Source organism: Mustela nigripes, chromosome 14 (assembly GCF_022355385.1).
Source record: "Mustela nigripes isolate SB6536 chromosome 14, MUSNIG.SB6536, whole genome shotgun sequence".
Classification (NCBI taxonomy): domain Eukaryota; kingdom Metazoa; phylum Chordata; class Mammalia; order Carnivora; family Mustelidae; genus Mustela; species Mustela nigripes.
Genome location: NC_081570.1, coordinates 26,956,751 through 26,980,766, shown reverse-complemented (window position 1 = coordinate 26,980,766; position 24,016 = coordinate 26,956,751). Strand labels below are relative to the sequence as shown.

At 41.9% G+C, this 24,016-nt stretch overlaps 1 protein-coding gene and 1 pseudogene across 1 annotated transcript in view; one reads left to right on the top strand and one right to left on the bottom strand.

Annotated features, from left to right (window-relative positions):
- Positions 1 to 24,016, top strand: part of CLSPN (claspin) — a 32,291-nt gene that overhangs the window by 5,330 nt on the left and 2,945 nt on the right. The window contains exons 5-21 of the mRNA XM_059377242.1: positions 1,149 to 1,226; positions 1,550 to 1,622; positions 2,505 to 2,613; positions 2,785 to 3,359; positions 8,470 to 8,661; positions 11,871 to 12,112; positions 13,078 to 13,256; positions 13,590 to 13,654; positions 14,247 to 14,446; positions 14,774 to 14,928; positions 16,087 to 16,313; positions 16,860 to 16,971; positions 20,129 to 20,204; positions 20,453 to 20,556; positions 22,813 to 22,977; positions 23,069 to 23,190; positions 23,415 to 23,542. Of these exons, the coding sequence (XP_059233225.1) occupies positions 1,149 to 1,226; positions 1,550 to 1,622; positions 2,505 to 2,613; positions 2,785 to 3,359; positions 8,470 to 8,661; positions 11,871 to 12,112; positions 13,078 to 13,256; positions 13,590 to 13,654; positions 14,247 to 14,446; positions 14,774 to 14,928; positions 16,087 to 16,313; positions 16,860 to 16,971; positions 20,129 to 20,204; positions 20,453 to 20,556; positions 22,813 to 22,977; positions 23,069 to 23,190; positions 23,415 to 23,542 (2,802 nt within the window). The remainder of the gene's footprint in view (positions 1 to 1,148; positions 1,227 to 1,549; positions 1,623 to 2,504; positions 2,614 to 2,784; positions 3,360 to 8,469; positions 8,662 to 11,870; positions 12,113 to 13,077; positions 13,257 to 13,589; positions 13,655 to 14,246; positions 14,447 to 14,773; positions 14,929 to 16,086; positions 16,314 to 16,859; positions 16,972 to 20,128; positions 20,205 to 20,452; positions 20,557 to 22,812; positions 22,978 to 23,068; positions 23,191 to 23,414; positions 23,543 to 24,016) is intronic.
- LOC132001520 (transcription factor BTF3-like) lies at positions 19,360 to 19,869 on the bottom strand (annotated as a pseudogene).

Genomic DNA, 24,016 nt, shown 5'->3' with positions numbered 1-24,016 from the left:
TTTCTTAAGATTTTATTTATTTATTTGAGAGAGAAAGAGAAACAGCAACTGAGAGAGAGAGAGAAAAAAAAGAGACAGCATGAGCAAGGAAGGGGTAGTGGGAGAAGCAGGCTCTCTGCTGAACAGAGAGCCTGATGCGGGACTTATCCTAGGACCCTGAGATCATGACCTGAGCCAAAGTCAGATGCATAACCAGTTGAGCCACCTAGGCACCCCAGGAAGCTAGTATTTTGACTGCCCTCATAGGAATGTTAAGGGGAAAACGAGATACTTTATATTGTTGAGATATAAATTTTATAATCCTGTGGCTTTTAAGAAATGAACCTCAAGTGTTTCTGGAAAGGTATCAAAGAGAAGGAACAGTCAAATATTATTGTCCTGAGTGTTTGGAAGCACAGTTGTTCTTGCTAAGATTATCTTTAGCTCCCTAGGAGTCAGTGTTCTTCCTTAGGGAAAGATATAATAAAGAAATGTAAGAAACAGGGGCACCTGGGCCGCTCAGTGGGTTAAGCTGCTGCCTTCAGCTTAGGTCATGGTCTCAGGGTCCTGGGATCGAGCCCCGCATCAGGCTCTCTGCTCAGCAAGGAGCCTGCTTCCCTCTCTTTCTCTCTCTCTGCCTGCCTCTCCGTCTACTTGTGATCTCTCTCTGTCAAATAAATAAATAAAATCTTTAAAAAAAAAAAAAAGAAATGTAAGAAACAACAGCCCAACCTCCATTCAAGACAGTAAATTTTTTTCTAGGCTTTATAGGGATGCTGTATGTTTAAAACTTTTATTTGATAATTCTTGACTCATTATTAACATAGCATAATGTGATGTTGGGATACAAAACCAATCTTTTGAGTAGCCAATATCCTCTTATTTTAGTTTAATTTTTTCAAATAATTTTTTTTTTTAATTTTTATCTATTTCCCTTAGAGAGAGAGAGTGAGAGAGAGCGAACTGTATTGGGGGCAGGGGCAGAGAGAGAGAATCCCAAGCAGACTACCTGCTCAGTGCAGAGTGCCATGTAGAGCTGGATCCCATGACCCATGAGATCATGACTGGAGCTGAGATCATGAGTTGGTCACTTAACCGACTAAACCACCCAGGTGCCCCTTCATTTTAATTTTTCTCCATATTTTTCAACTTGTAATATTTTCTTCTAGAAAAAGGAACTGTCTTTGGAGAGTGGAGTGTATCCGTTTGGAGAAGAAACTGAGTCGTCAAAAGGCACCATAAGGAAGGTGAGATAGAGCTCTGTATAATTGTCATGTTGATTTCTTTCCCCAGGAGATTGTGAATTTCTGAGGGATAAATATTTTATCATGTCTGTCATATTTTCCTGGTACCCAAAATACTGCTTTGTATATAGTAGGGACACAAATATGGATTGTGTTAAATTAATTCTGTGATAGGCAAAATAAGCAATCTTGAGTTTATATTGTACTGAACTTACTGCTTACTTTTCTCTCTCCGTCCGCTTTTCTTGGAGAGGGCAAACTCTTGAAGCATGAATATCTTTCTGGATAATAGCATTAATGTAGTCTCACTTTTTGTTTTCTCTAAGGAAAGAAAGGCAGCCAAATTAACTAAGGAAGCGTTAAAAAAACTGCATAGTGAAACCCAGCGCCTTATTCGAGGTAATGTAAACCAGTGCAGTAACTTTGAGGCAAATCACAATATTTCTTTGTAAGTTCAACTTGGCTGTTAGGGATTTTTTTTTTTTTTTTTAAGATTTTACTTATTTATTTGAGAGAGCGAGTGCACACGTGCATGAGTTGAGGGGAGGGGCAGAGGGAGAAGTAGACTGTCCACTGGATAGGAAGCCTGATGTGAGGCTCAATCCAGGACCCTGAGATCACAGCCTGAGCCAAAGGTAGACATTTAACCAACTGAGCCACCCGAGTGCCTGAGATTTTTTTTTTTTAAGATTTTATTTATTTATTTGACAGAGATCACAAGTAAGCAGAGAGGAGGAAGCAGGCTCCCCACTGAGCAGAGAGCCGGATGCGGGGCTTGATCCTAGGACCCTGGGATCATGACCTGAGCCGAAGGCAGAGTCTTAACCCACTGAGCTACCCAGGTGCCCCTCCGAGATTTTTAAGACTTTATTTTTAGGGGAGCCTGGGTGGCTCAGTCATTGAGTGTCTGCCTTGGGCTCAGGTCATGATTCTAGGGTCCTGGGATCAAGCCCTACTTTGGGCTCTCTGCTCAGTGGGGAGCCTGCTTCTCCCCTGCCTGCTCCCCCTGCTTGTGCTTGCTCTCTTCCTCTTTCTCTGTGTCAAATAAATAAACATTTAAAAACAAACAAACAATTTCCTGGATCAGTTTGATTTCACATCTAGGTTTAAAAGCCACTGGTCTTTAGGAAGTTCTTTTGTACTTTGATCACATCTTTATTAAATCCAGGATTGTTTTCTGTTTCTCGTGATGACTTTTGCTGTACTGTTTAGTTAACTGAGTATGAAGTGACATTACAAATATACAGTATATGTATTTGCTTGTTTTGTTCCATTTTATAGAGTCTGCACTTAATCTTCCATATCATATGCCTGAGAATAAAACCATTCATGATTTCTTCAAACGTAAACCCCGACCCACTTGCCAGGGAAATGCCATGGCACTACTGAAGTAAGAATTTTCTTTCCTTGTGATTATAGTTTTTGTAAATATTCAGTTTTATAACAACCATCTGGTTTTAAAAGTTCAGATTACTCACTCCTAAAACCAATTTAATTGATATTATTATGAGAGTTTCACAATAGGATAGTTTTCAACTTCAGCTCATTTTCCCTTCTCTAGGTCATCTAAGTATCAGTCAAGCCATCCCAAAGAAACCACAGACACTGCAAATACAAGTGAGAAGAGTAATGACCACCATAGCAAAGATTCTGAGCAGACAACAGGTGTAGGATATGAAATGGAAATTCATGCCCTCCCTGCAGTTTCAAAGGAACCCCAGATGACTACTGGATCAGACGAGTCTTGCAGTAAGGATTTGATGGGAAGTGAAGAGCAAGAAATTCAGGAGAAACAGAAGCAGAGTGACAATAGACCTTCACCTGAGGACAGCTCTGTGGCACCACAGGAATCCAGCTTCCTCAGGAATGAGGACAAGGATTGTCAAGCCAGAGGGCTTGTGGCACCTGAACCTCATGCTCTGGTGGAAGAGGAAATCCTGAAGAAAACCGGAGAGGCAGATGAGAAGGTGGAGGAGCCTGGGCAGCAAACCAAATCAATAATTGTGCCACCTGAAAAAGTGAGGAGGTTCACTCTGGATAGACTTAAGCAACTGGGGGTAGATGTTTCCGTTAAACCTCGACTGGGTGCTGATGAAGATTCCTTTGTGATACTTGAAGAACCTGAGACCAACAGAGGTAATTCTTTGAATTGGGGGGAGCCTCTAGAGTAATTTATTTGCAACTTTCTATTATTTGCTACTATGGAGGATAGGGAACACAGGAGGAACCCATAACCACACGTGATTGTATTCTACAGATGTACCAGATATGGGTAAAAATCTATTTAGATAAATTTGGCAGGGCATCAGAGTGTTTAAACCTTGTTTAAAATGGAAACCTGTTGGGGTGCCTGGGTGGCTTAGTCGTTTAGCGTCTGCCTTCCTCTCAGATCAAGATCCCAGAGTCCTGGGAACGAGGCTCACATTGGACTCCCTGCTTGGTGGGAAGCCTGCTTCTCCCTCTCCCACTCCACCTGTTTGTGTTCCTGCTCTCACGATCTCTGTCAAATAAATAAATAAAATCTTTAAAAAAAAAAATGGAAGCCTGTTGATAGGTTAGTATACAAAAGAGGTACGTCACTGTTGTATTATGGTATGACATCCAAAAAAGCATTATTCATTTTTTTAAAAGATCTTTTTAATTTATTTGACAGAGAGAGACACACATAGCAAGAGAGGGAATACAAATAGGGAGAGTAGGAGAGGGAGAAGCAGGCTTGCCGCTGAGCGGGGAGCCCAATGTGGGGCTCGTTCCCAGGACTCTGGGATCTTGACCTGAGCAGAAGGCAGACACTTAACCGACTGAGCCACAGAGGCACCCCCAGCATTATTCATTTTTTCACTATAAAGAAAAACATTTGGTTCAGTAAATTGTCTGCAAACTGAATTTCTTTTCTTTCTCCGCTCATTTAACAAATATTAAACTATCCACGACATGCAAGGTTCTGTAGGGCACACCAAGAGCAATCTAAAATTTATCGTACATTTAAGCTACTTACACTCTTGTAGGGGAGATAAGTATGCAAATAACAGTAATAACGCAAGAGAGAAGGTGGAAAGTGACATCTAGAATGAACGTGTGTCACTGATGATTGGAAAAAATTATATGAGGGAAAGGGAAAAGTAGTCTTTGCTGAAGGAAACACTTAGCATAAAGTGCTCTGACACTTTAGAGGAAGGATTGATTTCTTCCAAAAGGTGGTTAAAAGAAGGCTTGAAGAGTAGGTGGATGTAATTACTTGTTCACTGCCTTTCCGTTTATACTTTGAATAGGGATCTTCTGGCTTGTTCCTTACTCTATCACCAGTGCTTCCACAGTGGATGACAAATTATAGGCATTTATGTTGGATGAGTGAATGATGAATGGTCCTTCAAGACAGAGTTCAGAGTTCATGTATTACCATATTAGGTAATATTACCATATCCTGAATAGTAGGTAGAACTGGGTGTTCCCTCCTCTGTACTGTACAGTATGGCATGATAATCAGCAAATAAGTCTTTGTAGCAAGACCAAGGTTTGAATCTGGACTATGCTACTTACTGTTTAACCTTGAATGTGCTATTATATGACCTCTCCGAGCCATCTTTTTTAAGGGAAAAAAAAAAAAGGATATCCACTTCCCAGGGCTGTAGTGAAGATGTATTGAAATAAGGCCCAGAAATAGATGGCATAAGGAAACACTCAAATAACGGCTTCTATTTCTATTATTAGTGAAATTACTTACATCATAACCGTAACAGCTTCTGGCGGGCAGGTGCTCTGTCATCCATGGTATCTAGTGTCTAAATTATACCCTGTGAGTCTTTGTTGACTAAATGGGTGGGGTTTTTGGAAGTGGAGGGAAGGACCTTCTTGGAAGGGACAGAGTGAGCTCTGCATAGAGCATATGGGTAGGATGGATAAGTCCGTTTGACCAGAGCAGGAGGTGAAGTGAAAAGAGTTGTATAACAGAACCAGTATAGCTCCATTAGCAAAGAAGCAGGGAAATAAGTTGTTGAACGTGGAGGGAAAGTTTCGTGATATGGGACCAGAAATAATCTGAACAGCGCCAGAGTAAGAGAGGGGGAAGAAACATTTCTTAAATAGTTACAATACTAGACACTGTGAGGGAATCTAGACCGTTCTGGACTGAGACAGGAACAGGAAAAACTTTTTCTTTTTTTTTTTTTTTTTTTTTTTTTTTTAGTGCCTACTATATTAGACATTGATAGATTCTCTATTATTGTTCTTAATTCTCACAGCCCCAGGTATTATTTTGCAGTGAAGAGACAGAGACTTGGAGAGGTTGGGTCATTTTTTCCAACATTACACTTGGCTTATATAGGGAACTAGCACAGTGCTTGGCACGTCGTAGGCATTTATTTTTAACTCAAAATATGTTTTCCTTCAGAAATAGTATTTGACGTGAAAGTTGGGTTTCCATGCCAGCCAGTTCCATATGTATGAACTTAGGATCAACTTTTATTTATCCATGCAAGAAACTTTTATCTAGCCTGGTGTTGGCTGCTGTGTATACAAGCCATAGTCCCTGCTCTCAAGGATGTTCAAGTCTAGTAGGAGGGACAGGCAGGCACACAGACCGTTACATGACTGGATGGTAAGGGTGTATACTGTGAGACTAGAGGAAGGGTAGCTCCCTTGAGTACCTCGTTGGGAGTCAGGGAGGCTTCTGAAAGGAACCAGGACCAGAGCTAAGTCCTGAAAGGCAAGTAGGAGGTTCCAAAGCAGAGAGGTGAGGGAGGACATTCTTGGTGGAGGGAACAGACCTGCAAATGGCCCAACAGCGACAAGAGAGAGAACAGGGTATTCTGGTGAGCCAGAGTGAAGATTGCAAAGGCATTGCGGATGGGTAATGAGAAGCCAGGTCATGCAGGGTTTTTAGGCCCTGGAAGGAGCTGAGCCTTTTTCCTTTTGTTAGAAGAGAACCACAGACAGATTTTTAGCAAAGGAAATGACCCAATCAGATAGTCATTTTGGGAAGTTCAATCTGGTGGCTAGCTGGGTGGACAGGGGAAAGGGTTAAGAGTAAAAGCAGTAGGAACAGCTTAGTTTCCTTAACTTCACATAAAATAATATTTACATGAGAAAAGGCAGGTAGATCTCAACTTAGGGATGCTAGAAATGTAGGACTCCTGCTTCCCATAATAGTGTAGGGAATAATCTCTGCCCTTAATTCTATTTTCTGGACTAAAATATGAGAATGAGAACAGTTTTATATTCAAGCTGCTGCTGGTGGAGACCTGAGCTGGAGCAGACTTTTCACGGAGGACATGAATGGAGCTGGGCAGAGACTGATTGAGGGAGAGGAGCCTGAGCAGGGTTTCTAGGGTGAGGGGGGAGATGGTTGAGTCATGTAGTAAAAGGCAAGGAAAGTAGGTGCCAGGTACGTTGGAGTTGAAGAGCTTTAAGGAGACTGACTTTCTCTAGAAGAATGAAGGCAACTCCTCTGCCTCACTATTATTTTGGGTCCCAAACATATCTTCCTCCACATCCATTTGTTCTGTTCTGTTGGTGCCAATAACAGCCTGCTTACTTCTGTTACCTTTCCACTTGCATTTCCCCATTGCTTCCAGCCTTACTGAACTGCTAGAAAAGCAGGTGCAAACTTACATCTTCTCTTCCTAGACCTTTGTTTATCATTCATTTTTTAATTTTTTAAAAGATTCTATTTATCTATTTGAGAGAAACACAGGGAGAGAGGGACACAAGCAGGGGGACACAAGCAGGGGGAGTGGAAGAGGGAGAAGCAGGCTTCCCGCTGAGCAGGGAGCTTAATGTGGGACTCGATCCCAGGACCCTGGGATCATGACCTGAGCTGAAGGCAGATGCTTAATGACTGAGCCACCCAGGTGTCCTCAGGTGCATTTTAGAAAAAGAATCAAACTTGGAGTGTTCTGGACATTTTAGATGGAAGAGAAGGCACGTGAAAATATCTAACAAACCTTAATCCCAAAGGAATCTTTTTATAACTGTCAGCTCTCTTAAAGCAGCCCACTGTGGTGTGAGATCTTAAACAGAGGCAGAAGGTGATGATGCCAGGTCACAGCTAGCTGAAGGAGAAAGGAAAAAGAAATTCTGAGCTATTATAGCAATGGGGAAGTGGAGAGAGATCCTATTGTCATTGGACCACTGAACTAACTGCTCCCAGCATATATATTCCCCTTTGTATACTAGTTGGGTGTGTGGTATAGAGACCACATGTAAATAGGATTTCCTTCCGGATGATATTGATCTTACTAGTACAACAGTTTCACCAACAGACTTTTCCAGTCCTGCTGCTGAGTTACATCACTAACTGGATGAATTATCATTTCTCTCCCCTTTTTAATTGATGTTTTCCGTATTTAATAAGATTGCTAATTAATAGTGAAATGTTCAGAATAGGTAAATTTTTTTTAATGATTTTTTTTAAAGATTTTATTTATTTATTTGATAGAGATTACAAGTAGGCCGAGAAGCAGGCAGAGAGAGAGAGGAGGAAGCAGGGTCCCTGCTGAGCAGAGAGCCTGATGCAGGGCTCGATCCCAGAACACTGGGACCATGACCTGAGCCGAAGGCAGAGGCTTTAACCCACTGAGCCACCCGGGCGCCCCTAGGTAAATTTTTAAAAAGAGGCTGGAATCTATGAAAAACTAAGCCACTGAATGACTGATAATTGTGGTGCAGTTTCTACCAGTTCAGTACTTTTTTTTTTTAAGAATTGCCTACATTTGGGCACCTGGGTGGCTCAGTGGGTTAAGCCTCTGCTTTCGGCTCAGGTCATAATCTCAGGGTCCTGGGATCAAGCCCCGCATCGGGCTCTCTGCTCAGCAGGGAGCCTGCTTCCCTCTCTCTCTGCCCACCTCACTGCCTACTTGTGATCTCAGTCTGTCAAATAAAATCTTTAAAAAAAAAAAAGAATTGCCTACATTTATCTGTAACTACTAATATATGTTAATTAACTGAATTTAAATTTTAAAAATGAGGAAAAGAAAGAATTGTTTACATCTAGGAACTTCAGTTATAAATTTCTACTGTAAAATGATTTGTGAAGTATACTGGGGAAGAACAATTGCAACATTTTATTAGTTTGGGTTAAGTTATATGGGTATGAATTTGACATAGGTGTTAGTAGCAAAGTAGTGATTGGTGTCTTTAGGTATTTTTTCCCCCCCGGGGCAACTTTTTGAACTTAAACAGAACTGGAATCTTAAAGGAAAGAATTTAAGCATGGCAAACTGACATACTTGTTGGTGTTTGGATCTAGAACTGGAAGCCTTGAAACAGCGTTTCTGGAAGCATGCTAACCCAGTGGTCAAGCCCAGGGCTGGTCAGAAGGTGAATGTGAACATCATAGTGAAAGGCATGGATACTGATGGAAAGGAAGAGCTGAAGGCAGATGTGGTACCTGTGACTTTGGCCACTGAGAAGCTGGATGGAGCAGGCCACACAAAGCCAGGTATTTGAGTTCATGTTTTTGTTCATTTGATTCCTTACGCTTTGTACTCGGGCAGGTATTTATGGCGACTGAAGACCCTGTCATGAAAAGTTCTAGAATCTCTTTCCTTGGACACTTTGGAGATTGGATAGCAGTACCTATGGCATGATTCTCATGTAGCATTGCTTAGATGTGTGGGGTGGGTAGGATGACTTTATTTCCAATTGTCTTTGTCTTATAAAAAACAATAAGTAGAAATGCCTGGCTGGCTCAGTCAGAAGAACATGAAACTCTTGATCTTGGGGTTGTGAGTTTGAGTCCCCACAGTGTATAGGGATTACTTAAGTAAAAAACTTTAAAAACTAATATATTAATTTAAAAAACTATAAATATTCATGTAGAAAACACAAAGAATAAAGACAAAGCTTCTATGATCCTCTATCAGAGACACTTATAACTATATTGTATCCTTTATTTTTTAATTTGTTTATTGTAGAGAGAGTATGAGCATGAGTTGGGGGAGGGGCAGAGAAAGAGAGAGAGATTGGGAGAGAGAATCTCAAGCAGACATCCTCCTGAGCCCAGGGCTTGATCTCACAACCCTGAGTTCGTGAACTCAACTGAAATCAAGAGTCCATCCCTTAACCGCCTGAGCCACCCAAGCATCCCTATTGTGTATCCTTTTAATCTCTCTTTCCATGTATATGTTTTTAGAAACAATAGGATGATCAGACCATGCATTCGGATATTTTTTTTTTTTTTTTTTTTTAAGATTTTAAAAATTTATTTGATGTAGCGAGAGAGAAAGGGAGAGCAGGAACACAAGCAGGGGGAGTGGGAAAGGGAGAAGCAGGTTTCCCGTGAACAGGGAGCCTGATGCAGGGCTTGATCCCAGGACACTGGGATCATGACCAGAGCCGAAGGCAGACCCTTAACGACTGACTGAACTACCCCGGTGCCCCTGCATTCTTATTTCTTATCTGCTTTTTTGTTTTAACAATGTTTGTAGTCCCCACTTCTACTTTGAAAATACAATTAATATGACACAAAGAAAAAAATTAAGACACTGAGGAAAATGTATGAAATGCAAAGTTATTCTTCCGAAAGGTAGCTGTTCACAGTTTTTTGTGTGTTCTAGGAAGAAAATTCATAATGTATATGTATACCATTGTGTGTGTGAGAGAAAGAGACAGACAGTCATTGGATACTTACTCTATGCCAGGCACTGCTTTAGGTACTTTACTGTAAATACATCATGTCTTTATTTTATATATGAAGAAACTGATATACAAAGCATTTAAGCCACTTGCTCAAGTTTACACAGCCTGTGAGTAGTAGAACCAGCAGCCTAATCCAGACCTTGTAACTTCAGAGCTCAAATACACATTTTATTGCTTTTGAAGTTTTTTTTTTTCTTCCCAGATTTATTTATTTATTTATTTGACAGAGATTACAAGTAGGCAGGGAGGCAGGCAGAGAGAGGCGGGGAAGCTTCTAGCTGAGCAGGGAGCCCGATGCAGGGCTTGATCCCAGGATACTGGGATCATGACCAGAGCCGAAGGCAGACCCTTAACGACTGAGCCACCCTGGTGCCCCTGCATTCTGATTTCTTATCTGCTTTTTTGTTTTAACAATGTTAAAACAAGAATGGGAGAAGGAGAAGCAGGCTTCCTGTGAATAGGGAGCCCGATGTAGGGCTCTATCTCAGTACCCTGGGATCATGACCTGAGCTGAAGGCAGAGGCTTTAACCCACTGAGCCACCCAGGCACCCGCTTTTAAAGTGTTTTTTAACAGCTGCATAATATTCTATTGTGCAACTATAACATGATTTAACTATACTCCTTTAATGAATATCTTGTTTATTCTAGTTCTTGGCATTTTATACAGTGTTGAACTCCATTATCAGGTGTATATTGGTGTACCTGGATGCAGAATTCCTTACTCCGTGGAATTATTGAGTCAAATTTTGATATGTATCATCCCATTGTCCTTCAAAATAGTTGTACCAAGGGCACCTGGGTGGCTTAGTCAGTTAAGCATCTGCCTTTGCCTCAGGTCATGATCTCAGGGTCCTGGGATCGAGTCCCATGTCTCACTCTCTGCTTAACCAGGAGTCTGTTTCTACATCCCCTCTGCTACTCCCACTTGTAGTGCTTTCTCTCTCTTTAGGGTGCCTGGGTGGCTCAGTGGGTTAGGCCTCTGCCTTCGGCTTGGTTCATGATCTCAGGGTCCTGGGATCAAGTCCCGAGTTGGGTTCTCTGCTCAGTGGGGAGCCTGCTTCCCCCTCTCCCTCAGCCTGCCTCTCTGCCTACTTGTGATCTCTATGTGTCAAATAAATAAAAATAAAATCTTAAAAAAAATATAGTTGTACCAATTTACACACGGAGTCACAGTGTGTAAGAGTTCCTGTATCCTCTTGTTAATAAGAGATATTATCAAACCTTCTAATTTTTGCCAAATATGTCAAGTTATTTTGACAAATTATTTTGATTTGTTATTTTGACAAATTATTTTGATTTGTATCACTTTAATTAGAAATGAGGGGAGGGGTGCCTCACTGCCTCAGGTGATGGAGCGCCTCACTGCCTCAGGTGATGGAGCATACAACTCTTGGTCTTGGGGTTGTGAGTTCAAGTCCCACATCTTTAAAAAAAAGAAATGAGGTTAAGCATTACTTTTGTTTATTAACCACATATGTTCATTTTTTTCTTTGAATATACCCTTTGCCCATTTTACTCTTTTTTTTTTTTTTTAAGATTTTATTTATTTATTTGACAGAGATCACGAGTAGGCAGAGAAGCAGGCAGAGAGAGAGGAGGAAGCATGCTCTCTGCTGAGCAGAGAGCCCGATGCAGGGCTCAATTCCAGGACCCTGGGATCATCACCGGAGAAGAAGGCAGAGGCTTTAATCCACTTAGCCACCCCGGCACCCCTGCCCATTTTACTCTTGAGTTGTTTCTTTTTTTCCTTAATATTATCAGTGTTGTCCTTCATGGTTTCTGAGCCAGAGCCAGAGTCCTGCTCTTCCACCGTGTTTTTGCTCTTTAATAACTTTATAATCTCTATGTGGTATATTATTCCAGGGTGTAGAACATCACTGTGAAAGTTCTCTTTTACATTTTAGTTCTTTATACTCCTTATTTGTTAAGGTAACAAAAGCCGAGAGTACTAAAGTCTCTGGAGTTGCCTGAAACACATGTCTGAAGTGTTTCTCCTTATCTCTGTTCAGGTGAAAAGCTTCAGGTGCTGAAAGCCAAACTACAGGAAGCGATGAAACTCCGTAGGCTTGAGGAGCGCCAAAAGCGGCAAGCATTATTTAAGTTAGATAATGAAGATGGATTTGAAGAAGAGGAAGAGGAGGAAGAAATGACGGACGAATCAGAGGAAGATGGAGAAGAGGAGGAAGAGAGAGATTTAGAGCAAGAAGAGGAAGATTTAGAGCAAGAAGTGGAGGAAGAAGGCAATCAGGAGGTTCTGAAAATTATTTAATTTTGTTACTTGGTCAGGATGGATAAGAGAAAGAGAAAATCAGATTTGAATCAGAGCAGAGTAAGCATGTTCAATTGTATAAGAGATTTTAGGGGCAGAGGTGATGTAACTAGCTCAGAGGTACTGAAGTCCTAGTGCATTCAGTTCTCTCAACACCTTTGACTACCTGCTGTTCACAGGGCCCTTAGCCTTGGCTTCTACCTGTTAGTCTGCTTGTTGAACATAAGGCTAAAATGGAAACAGCTTTGTATTCATAGTTGCTTTTATCTTGTTGTTTACATAGTTTTCTCTATTTAGGATGAACAGCGGTCTTAACCTTGGTCAGGTGGAGGTCTGGAATAAGTTCTCAGGCAAGCTGAGACCTTCCTGAGTTTCTTTCTTTCTTTCTTCACTGGGTATTTTTAGAAGGGCCTCTTGCCCTTGTTTCTGGCTAGGTAAGACAGATGATGATAGGGTTTTGGGTACTGAGAAAAAGAAAAAAGCCACCAAAGGAAATACATACATAATTAAAAAGAAAAGCTCCCTTGCTGGAACTCTGCAGTCATTGTGAGAGTTGGCTCATATTTATCCTTGGGTAAGGAAAAAAGAAAGAAGGAAAGCAAAGGCCGAACTAGGCAGCATGTCACAGTCTGTTTTTGGTCTGAGGCCACTAGTTGTCCTTCAGTCTCAGGCTAATTATTTAGCCTCTTATTGCTTCAATAAAATGATAACCCAGTCTTTCAGTCTTTTAGCAATTTGGGGAAGATAAACGGTAAAATAAGTATAAAAGAGCTCTAGAGGTGTCGGAAAGTTATGTTACTGCTAATGGTTAGACCGAGCTTCCTTCAGATTTACCTTTTCAGATCTAAGATGTGACCTGTAACCAAGCAGCCATATATTTGGCCAACAGCATATTTGCTTTTGAATTTTCTGACTCTTTTTGTTTTTGGGTGGCGTGATTGGTGAAGATTGCAGAATTCCTTCTCGGTAGTGAAGAAATAGAAACCAAAGACGAGAAAGAAATAGATAAAGACAACAGTGATGGCAGTAGTGACATTGGGAAATCAGTTGGACTTCTGTCTGTCCCCAAGCCTCTGTCATCCGATTCTACCTTACTTCTATTTAAGGACAACTCTTCCAAGATGGGGTAAGTAATTCTCTCCAGTGAAAGATAAGATTCCCTTGGGTTTGCCCTCTCATAAGAAGCAAAAACATGGGGCGCCTGGGTGGCTCAGTCGGTTAAGTGTCCGACTCTTGATTTCTACTGAGGCATGAACTCATGTGTCATGGGATGGAGACTTGCGTCTTACTCCAGGCTCAGTGGGGAGTCTGCTTGGGATTCTGTCTATCTTCCTCTCCCTCTGCCTCTCCCCTTATCTGTGTGCACTCAGCTCTCTTTTTTTTTTCTCTCTTTCTAAAACAAATAGATGTTAAAAAAAAAAAAAAGCAGAAACAAACAATTTACTTTCTTATTTTATAGTTACTTTCCTAGTGAAGAAAAATCAGAAACAGATGAAATCTCAGGCAAAAGGTCTAGCAAACTGGGTAAGTAATGACTCTTACACAGAACTTGATTTTTCTTAGCTCCTCTAGCTTTGGTACTTAAGGACTACAATTCCATAAAATTCCATTTTTTTGACTCTAGTAGACTTTTCTCAGTCTTCCCTGTGGCAATGAAAAGCATTTATGAGTTAGAAAATTTTTCTAAAAGGACTTTGTAAATTAAGATTTTTCTTCGTTCTGTTTTTGAAAGCTTATATTCAGTTTCCTTTCAGGTGACTGTGGACATATAATAAGTCCTTAGCAGTATGTGTTGATTAAATGAACCATGAAACATTTCTGTCCTATGTAGATAAAAAGATGAACACATGATTGGATAACAGGGAGAGTGATGATAGGTGTTAGGCAGGGTGAGAGAAAGATGGGAACTTTCAGGTGTCACTTAGCTTAGTGACAAACCCCGATTGTATAATGCTATTTTAGTACCATAATTCACCTTCACCTTCATGCTTTAGAACTTATAACTTGAGAGGTTTGCCTATGAATGTTACCTGACAGTTTCATTCTCAATTCTTTTTCCTAAACAGATCCCCCTTATTTCTGGACCCATGCATTTAAGTTATTTCTCTTTCTTTAGATGAAGATGATTCATGTTCATTGCTAACAAAGGAGAGCAGCCACAATAGTAGTTTTGAGCTGATTGGCTCCACGATTCCATCCTATCAGCCTTGCAACAGACAGACAGGACGCGGGACCAGTTTTTTCGCTACACCAGGAGGATTCAGATCTCCTTCCCCTGGGCTATTTCGAGCCAGTTTGGTCAGCTCAGCTTCTAAGGTAAGATGGTAATGGTTTTCTAATCTCCTCCCCCTTTTACTTCCCACACTGCTAAATTGTGTCCAAGCCAAGCAACTCCCACCACATTATGTATGTTCAGTTTAAAGAAACCACCCCCTTTGTGTATTAAAAACAAGCCTCATCCAATGCTCTTACTTTCTTGAAGACGTTTTTTCTTTATTCTTCTCTTGGCTATGCATTGTCCTCCTCAACTGCAATTGCCTGAGAGTAGATAAAATCCTGCAAATAGCAACTTCTGTTGTTGTCATGACAGTGAATGACAATTATAAAATGTTTTGTTTTTGTTTGGTTTTGTTTTGGTGCCAGAGTTCAGGAAAGCTGTCTGAGCCTTCACTTCCCATAGAGGATTCCCAGGATCTGTATAACGCCTCCCCAGAGCCCAAGACACTTTTCCTAGGAGCCGGAGACTTCCAGTTCTGTTTAGAAGATGACACTCAGAGCCAACTGTTGGATGCAGATGGGTAGGTAGTTTTATGTTTCTGTGGGTGGAATGGTACTGGGTACTGCTTAATTTTGTTTAAAAATAAAGTGAGCGTCTGTTGCTCCATCTGTGCTTTCTCTTCTGAGAAAGAGAAGGTGTACAGACCATTAGTATTACATTCTGCAAGTTTGAACAAAAGCTCTCCAGAAAATAAAACGTAAATAGTCCTTGCTGGCATTCTGATCCTTCGAGCTCTGCTTTCCTTGAAAAGCACAGCTCTTGTAAGGGCATCAAATTATCTGTCCTGCTGTGTTAGGATTGAAGTGTGGGATTGAGGGTGGACAGAGCTGTGGCACATTACGTGGACATAGCACCAAGTTCTACTCTGGCACTGTCTGAAACCCAAAATTATCCTTTACCCCTTTACCTTTCTAATAGCATTTATTCTCTTACTAAACTCCCTCCCTCTTTAGATTATCACAGGGCTGCAGTTTGAATCCTTTGTCTCCTGGTTTGGGATCCAGATTTTTTTTTTTTAATTGATTTATTTGAGAGAGAATGAGAGAGAACACAAGCAGGAGGAGGGGCAGAGGGAGAGGGAGAAGCAAGCTCCCTGCTGAGCAGGGACACTGGCACAGGGCTTGATCCTAGGACCCTGAGCTCATGACCTGAGCCTCCCAGGTGCCCCTGGAATTCAGCTTTTAAGATTAGTTTTAGAAACATCAAATTTTGGGGATACCTAGGTGGTTCAGCTGGTTAAGTATCTGTCTTCGGCTCAGGTCATGATCCAAGGGTCCTGGGATTGATTTCCACATTGGGCTCCTTAACTCAGCGGAGAGGGTACTTCTCCCTCTCTCTGCAGCTACCCCTGCTTGTGCTCTCTCTCTCTGACAAATAAATAAATAAAATCTTAAAAAAAGAAAAGAAACATCAATTTTTTTTACCCACAGTATGCCTGGGTGGCTCATTCAGTTAAACATCTGACTCTTGATTTTGGCTCAGGTCATGATATCGGGGTCATGAGCTCGAAGCCTGCCTTGAGCTCTGCGCTGGGCATGAAGCCTGCCTAAGATTCTCTTTTTCCTTCTCAGTTAACCCCTCCCCCACCTTCTTAAAAAAAAATCCTCTTCAAAATTTTTTACTCACTACTTTGTTTTTTCCCCTAGAGAATGTCTTATATTCTTTATTGTGCTTGTAGGTTCTTAAATGTTAGAAACCACAGGAATCAGTACCAAGCTCTGAAGCCAGGGTTGCCATTGGCCAGTATGGATGAGAATGCCATGGATGCGGACATGGATGAGCTGTTGGATCTGTGTACTGGAAAGTTCCCATCTCAGACTGAAAAATCTCTGCCCAGGAAGAACGACAAGAAAGAGAACCTAGAAGAACTTCTGAATCTTTGTTCAGGAAAATTCACTTCTCAGGGTAAATAGCCAAGAGATCAGGCTCACCATAGTAAATATCTTTAGTCAGTGTCCTTGAAGAGAAGCCTGTTACCCTTGGGTGAGAAATTCACAGAAGGCAGGGCTGTGACGGATTCTTGTGGGTGGTTTGAATTCTTAGCTTCCTGACATTTGGAGCCCTTACTTTCTTAACGTGATAAAATGTCAACTTAAGCTTCGATGATTTCTTAACTTAACCCATGTGATTTCTCATTTATGGTTAATATGCATGCAAAGCTTAGAAGAGAGTTGGTGTATAGTTAATTTCATATCAATGCCTACTTATTTCCACCTGCGTGTTTCTTCCTCCCCGATGCTAGAATGTCAGCTCTCTGAGAGCTGGGATTTTTGTTTTGTTTACTACCATATCCCTGGTGCCTGGCACATAGTAAGCACCAAATAAGGATTTGTTGAATGAATGGATGGTGAGCTCTTTTTGGCAAGCTTACCTTAGAACTGTATTGAGCTGGGGAAAGAAGACAGAGCTGTTATTTCTTGATGACAAATCTTTTTCTTTGTTGTGGTATAGACGCCTCTACTCTGGCTCCATCAGAGTTAAATAAACAGGAGAAGGAGAGCAGCTTGGGGGATCCCATGGAAGAAGCACTTGCTCTTTGCTCAGGTTCTTTTCCCACAGACAGGTGAGTCTCAGTGACTGGAGGGAATGGAGGAAGGCCCAGACTTCAGATAAAATCGTGAGGTCAGCAATAAGGAACCATCTTAGGCGCTTCTTATCCTGAGAGTCTTACAGTACATTTGTCTTATTTGCAAAGTAAGGAAATTAAAATACTTTCCTTTAGTTGGTGGAGAACAGGGTTAAAGAAAGCAAGAATACGGAGTGCCTGTTTGACTCAGTCGGTTAAGCCTCCACCTTGGGCTCAGGTTGTGATCTCAGGGTCCTGGGACTAAGCCTGGTGTCAGGCCCTGAGTCGGGCTTCGTCCTGAGCAGGGAGTCTGCTTCTCCCTCTCCCTCTCTCTCCACCACTCCTCCCATTGGTGCTTTCTCTCTCTCTCAAGTAAAGTCTTTTTTTTTTTTTTTTAATATTTTATTTATTTGTTTATTTGAAAAAGAGAAAAATCGAGAGACAAGGCATAAGTAGGGGGAAGAATAGAAGCAGATTCCCTGCTGAGTGGGGAGCCGGATGTGGGGCTCAATCCCAGGACTCTGGGATCATGACCTGAGCTGAAAGCAGATGCTTAACCCACTGAGCCACATAGGCACCCCAATAAATAAAATCTTGGAAAAAGCTGAAAAGGGCAAGAATAGAAACTTAGAGCTAAAGCTGGGAGGCAGAGAGTGCAGATGACCGGGCATTGCTCATTTCTTTGGCTCTGATCTACTGTTGTGCCAGGACACCAGTCAGGTCTGTGTCTGCCTCCTTGAGTAGGCCAGGATCCCATTTAAACAGCCTCCTAGAGCAACTCCCCACTACGGGAGCCCTGACCAAGTTCCAGAACCAGCATTGTCTCCTGGGACATTGCCACAGCAGCCACGTTTATTGGTGCTGAGGCTGCCATGGTTAGTGGGGCTCGTTCAGGGGCTGGCTCTGGAACAGTGACAGCTTTGATCATTGGCTGTGCTAGGAACCCTTCTCTCAAGGGGCAGCTCTTCTGTACCATTCTGGGCTTTGCCCTGTCTGAGGACAGGGGGCTCTTCTGTGTGATGGTCGCCTTCCTCATTCTCTTTGGCATGTGAGCCTTCATGGGGGTCACCTACCTGTCCCTGCTGCTTCAATTTAAGGCCATGGCTGGTACTAAACGTGTGCCAAGCTTTACCATTAAACACATTTCTCTTTAAAAAGGGGGGAGGGCAGGGCGCCTGGGTGGCTCAGTGGGTTAAGCCGCTGCCTTCGGCTCAGGTCATGATCTCAGAGTCCTGGGATCGAGTCCCGCGTCGGGCTCTCTGCTTGGCAGGGAGCCTGCTTCCCTTCCTCTCTCCTGCCTCTCTGCCTACTTGTAATCTCTCTCTGTCAAATAAATAAAAAAATCTTTAAAAAAAAAAGGGGGGGGAGGGCAAGAATAAGCACATGGAAGTGTTCAACACTAATAATTAGGGAAATACAAATCATAACCACAATAAGATACCACCTCACACCGATTAGGATGGCGATTATAAAGAGAAAAAAAAAGCCCGTAAAATAATAAGTGTTTGCGAGGATATGGAGCAATTAGAACCCTTATCCACTGATGGTGGGAAATGTAAAATGTGGAAGCTTCTGTGGAAGTCAGAATGGCAGTGTCTCAAAAAATTAAAAATAGAATATGATCCAGCAATTCCACTTTCAAATATATTCACAAAAGAAGTAAAAACAAGGTCTCAGATGTTTGTACACCCATATTCATCCTAGCATTACTCATGATGATCAAAAGGTGGGCACATCCCAAGTGACGAAACAAAATGTGGTGGACACACACACGATTATTCAGCCTTAAAAAGAAAGGAAATTCTGACACATGTGACAACAGGGATGAACCTTGAGGACATTATGCTAGGTGAAATAAGCCAGTCCCCAAAATACAAGTGCTGTAGGATTCCACTTACATGAGATACTGAGAGTAGTCAAATTCCTAGAGACAGAAAGTACAAGGGTAGTTGCCAGGAGCTGAGGGGAGGGAAGAGGGGGAACCTGTTGTTTAAAGCATAGAGAGTTTGGGGGCACCTGGGTGGCTCAGTCAGTTAAGCGTCCGACTCCTGATTTCAGCTTGGGTCATGATCTCAGGGTCTTGAGATCAAATCCCACGCTGGACTCTGCATGGGGCGTTGTGCTTGTGATACATGTATTTTGTTTGTTTGTTTGTGTCCTAGGCAAAGAACTTTATTAAATTAACATTGCTTCAAACTTTGTTCCCAGACTTCTTCAGCTTAATTCACTCCAAAGAATGAATTGTACATAAGCAAAATCTGAAAAGAGCTTCAGTGTCCAAGGGGCTTGGGCTCAAAAATATTAGAGATCTAAATTTCATCAGATCCATGAACAAAATTTTTAAAAAGCTGTTATAATATAAAATAGCAGCTCCTAGTAACTACTTCAGGTTTTATCTTCTTGAGAAGTTGACTCCATTCCATTTGCTTCATTCTTGGAAGCTTCATCCAAATTCTCCACAAGAACTAAAACTTCATCATCATCATCCCCTCTGGTAGCAAGTGGGGCTTTTCCATTCACAGGTTGTGTGGACAGTGTTTCAGCCAGTCTTAAACTAGTCAGACTGTCTGCACCAAGCTGGTTTAAGACAGCCGGTATTGTTTCTGTCAGCTGCTTTGTCTCAGCATGGCCTGGAATGGTGGAAGTGTTCACCGCCAGTGATGCCTGAACTTTGGGGTTGTTAGAGCGGGTCACTGCTCTTCTTGGTGAACATTCATTCAGTACCAGAGATAATTGTTTATCCCTAACTTCTCTAAGGAGAACCGAAGTTTTTTATCATCTGCTATAGCCATTCTATAAACCACCTTCTCTCAGCAAGCAGTTCCTTTCCCACCAACGCGTACTTGTGCTTTGCCGTTTGGCAAGTTTTTCCTGGTTCATGAGAGTTTCTTTCATCTTCTTGGAGCAGAAGTGGGACCGAGTTGGAGAATAGGGTTAGCACTCAGGGGGTCTCGGGCAGGGCAGCTGAGATGAGGCGCCTTATGTGTATTTTATCATAATTAAACAAAAAAATTTTTAAAAGCAAGGCATCTTGTTTCCTGTTTCTTGAAGAGATTGTTGGTGGCAATAAAATACTTTCAGTTTCTAAGTTGACTGAATCCCTATAGTTTGCTTTCAACAACTTACTTATTGATTTCTTTGTTTTGCACCTTAGGGAAGAAGAAGGTGAAGAGGAGGAATTTGGAGACTTTCGGCTTGTCCCAAATGATAATGAGTTTGATAGTGATGAGGTGAGTTGGAAGGGAACAGAGTAATCCTAACCGATTTCCAGGTGTTGCGGCTGTTTGTCTTTTTCCTAGTCTGAATTGTTGAGAATTCTGAGTTTGGCATATTATCCGAAGCCATTTCCTAGAATGAGATGTTTGGGCAGAAGTTTATAAATCCTGTTTTAGTTGAGGACTAAAGTTAGGCAGAACAAAGTTAAGCAGAACATGTTTTGTTCCGCTAACCCCATGTGCGATACTCTGCATTTTTTCAGGACGAACGCAGTAACTCTGATAATGAAGATCTGGCACTGGAAGACCATGAAGATGGTGATGAGGAAGAGCTCCTGAAGCAGTCTGAGAAGCTGAGAAGGCAAATGTAGGTGTTAGGACCATTCCTTCCACTGCTAGAGAAAGTTCTCCTAATGGTTAAGTTGTAGCTTGCTATTGTTTTACCTAAGTCTGCTGGTTCTGTTGCTTTTTGTGGCTAACACAGATGAAATAAACCCTATTCTCATGCTATCTCTTGAGTGTTCAAAGATGGTATGTACTCTTTAAGTGAGTTCTATACTAAATATCTCTAGTTCCTTCAGCTATTTCTCATATAACGTTGCTTGCCGACTCCTCTTGTCCTGGATATTCTCTTTATCCTCAGGTGTGGTCAGACTCCAGCTGAAGGTACCAGTATAACCACATCCTTGTTCTGGGCGCACATGCCTTACAAAGTAACCAACAATCCTAAGAGCAGAGTCACTGTAGATCCTGAGGATTTAGTAGACGATGAAACTTCCTTGTCTAGGACTAGGGTCTTTTTTCCTATGAATTACTGTCATTTCAGGTTTTCCTCATCCTGGTCTTGGGCAAATGACCTCCTGTTCATTTTTGGTTATTTTTTGTTTTTTTCTGCTCATGAAAGTAAACCATTTATTTTAGAATATTTAAAAGAAGATAGGAAGCCAAAAATAAAAGCTTATCTGTGCTCATCATTCAAATATTTAATGAATGTGTGGATGGTAGCTTGCTCCATAACCATTTTTATGCATATATTTTCATATAGTTGAGATCTGTGCTTTTTTTTTTTTTTCTTTTTTTGTATGTTCACTTTTGCGTCTTGCTTCTTTCTCACTTGGGATATCCATAAGCATATTCCTGTGATGTGACAGTTTTATAAAGACCATTTTAATAGGTATTCAGTATTATATTGTACACAAATGACTTTTGGAATTCACATATAGGATATCATATTGATTCCTACTAGCTCTATATTATTGTCTCTAACCCATCATTCCATTCTATTAAGATCACTTTGGGGCTTTAATTTGTCACTTGTCAAATTAACTCTTGGGCACCTGAGTGGCTCAGTGGCTTAAGCCTCTGCCTTCAGCTCCGGTTGTGGTCCCGGGGTCCTGGAATCGAGTCCCGTTTGGGGCTTCTCTGCTCAGTGGTGAGCCTGCTTCCCCTTCTCTCTCTGTCTGCCTCTCTGTTTACTTGTGATCTCTCTCTGTCTGTCAAATAAATAAAATCTTTTAAAAAATTAACTATCTCTTGCAAGTTTGGGTCATCTATAGATTTTTCTACGGTGGTTGTTCTTAAACCTTATTTAACAGCAGAGTCCTCTGTCCAAATGAAATCTTAGGAAGAATGACAGCTAAAAGTTGAGCAGCTCCAAGTGGGTAAATGGGAAGATCAGAGAACTCAGCTGATAGCCCTGAAGGAATTCCCCAGGAACCCTGAGATTTAGAGGAATTCAGCTTTAAAAAAGTAACATAAGTCTGGGACACCTGGGTGGCTCAGTTGGTTAAGCTGCTGCCTTCGGCTCAGGTCATGATCCCAGGGTCCTGGGATTGAGTCCCACATCGGGCTCCTTGCTCAGCAGGGAGCCTGCTTCTCTCTCTACCTCTGCCTGCTGCTCTGCCTGCTTGTGTTCTCCCTCTCTTTCTCTCTCTCTGACAAATAAATATATAAATAAAATCTTTAAAAAAAAAATAACATAAGTCTTTGATAAAAATCAGCCTTCTGAAAGCCATTAGACTTCTGCCACTCATGGCCATAGATGATAGGACTTTGAACACAGAGTGACAGGAGACTTGTTCTCAGTAGGAACTGAGGTCATAAAAACTAACTAACTAAGTTACCAGTAACTCTGAGCCTCAGTCATGGCCTCTAACTTGGGGGTCAAGATATAGCTGTAAGGGATCCCAGGCTATTTTGTTCCTGTACCGTACCATCTCTAACCTGTCTCCCAACACTGGTGAGCTTAAATACAGAACAGAATAATCTGAACCTGCCAGCGGGTATGTCCCAAATGTATAAAGGAGATCAGGCGTTCTGGCTTTAAAGAACCTCATTGAATCCAGGCTCTGTTACTTCCTAGCTGTGTGACTTTGGGTAAATTATTTACTCTCTCGGTCTCAATTCATTCAACTTTAAACTGAAGGGAATAATAGTCCTCCCCTTAAGATAATGCCGTGATGCCTGGAAAGCGCAGTTATTGGCATCCAGTATGTATTAAATGACAGACTTTATCTTCAAAATGTATTATTAAAATTTAAGTGGCTCTATGTTCTGCTTTTCTCACTTCATCCCTAGTCTGTGTATGTTTGTTGCATTTCTGATCTTCACAATTCTTTTCTAGGAGATTGAAGAAATACCTGGAGGATGAGGCAGAGGTGTCAGGGAGTGACATGGGAAGTGAAGATGAGTATGATGGGGAAGAGCTGGACGAATATGAGCAGGAGGAAATTGATGAAGTGCTTCCTTCTGATGAGGAGCTGCAGAATCAGATCAAGAAAATACACATGTCAGTATCCCGACAAGCCCTTTTGTGTGATGGGATGTTTCTACGACCAGCCAGAGTGGTCCTGGTCTTGAACGCTGTAATTTTCCTGTAGGAAAACAATGTTGGATGATGATAAGCGACAGCTACGTTTATACCAAGAGAGGTACCTCGCTGATGGGGATCTGCATAGTGATGGTCCTGGCCGAATGAGGAAATTCCGATGGAAAAACATAGGTATCTTGGTCATTGCTTTCAGAAACAAACGGTACAGCGACCGTGTTTGTCCAGTTTGAGATGGCGAGTGGAAATCCAAACTGCAACAGACCTGGCTGTCATCATGACTTTGTGTTAGTGAGTGGGGAAAGGTTGTGTCGATGTATGAGGAACAATGAGTACCTTGTGTCTGTCCGGGCACCTTCTCCTAGGAGAATGCTGACAACCTTGACTCTTTGCTTTAGATGATGCTTCCCAGATGGACTTGTTCCACAGAGACTCTGATGATGATGAGATCGAAGAGCAGCTTGACGAGACAGAAGCCCGTTGGAGGAAGGAGCGAATTGAACGAGAGCAGTGGCTTCGGGACCAGGTAGAAAATCCGCTCGGAAGTCCTCTGTTCTGGGGCGCCTGGGTAGCTCAGTGGGTTAAAGCCTCTGCCTTCAGCTCTGGTCATGATCCCAGGGTCCTGGGATTGAGCCCCACTTCTGACTCCGTGCTCGGCGGGGGGTCTGCTTCCCCCGCCTCTCTCTCTGCTTACCTTTCTGCCTACTTGTGATCTGTCAAATAAATAAATAAAATCTTAAAAAAAAAAAAGTCCTCTGTTCTGTCCCTAGTTTATGAATAAGAGAGGACCTACTCACCTCACTTGTCAGGATAGTCTCAAAACCTTGGGCAACTCATCGCTGTCCCTTTTAATCCAGTTTTGTTTTGCGCTTTGAGAAAATGACCATGAGCAGTTCAATTCATGTTTGTCCAGTACCGATTTTTTTTTTGTCTACAGCAACAAAGGTTGCAAAAAGGAAAGCAAATGATATCCCAGGTACCTTAGCTTCCCAGTCCAGGC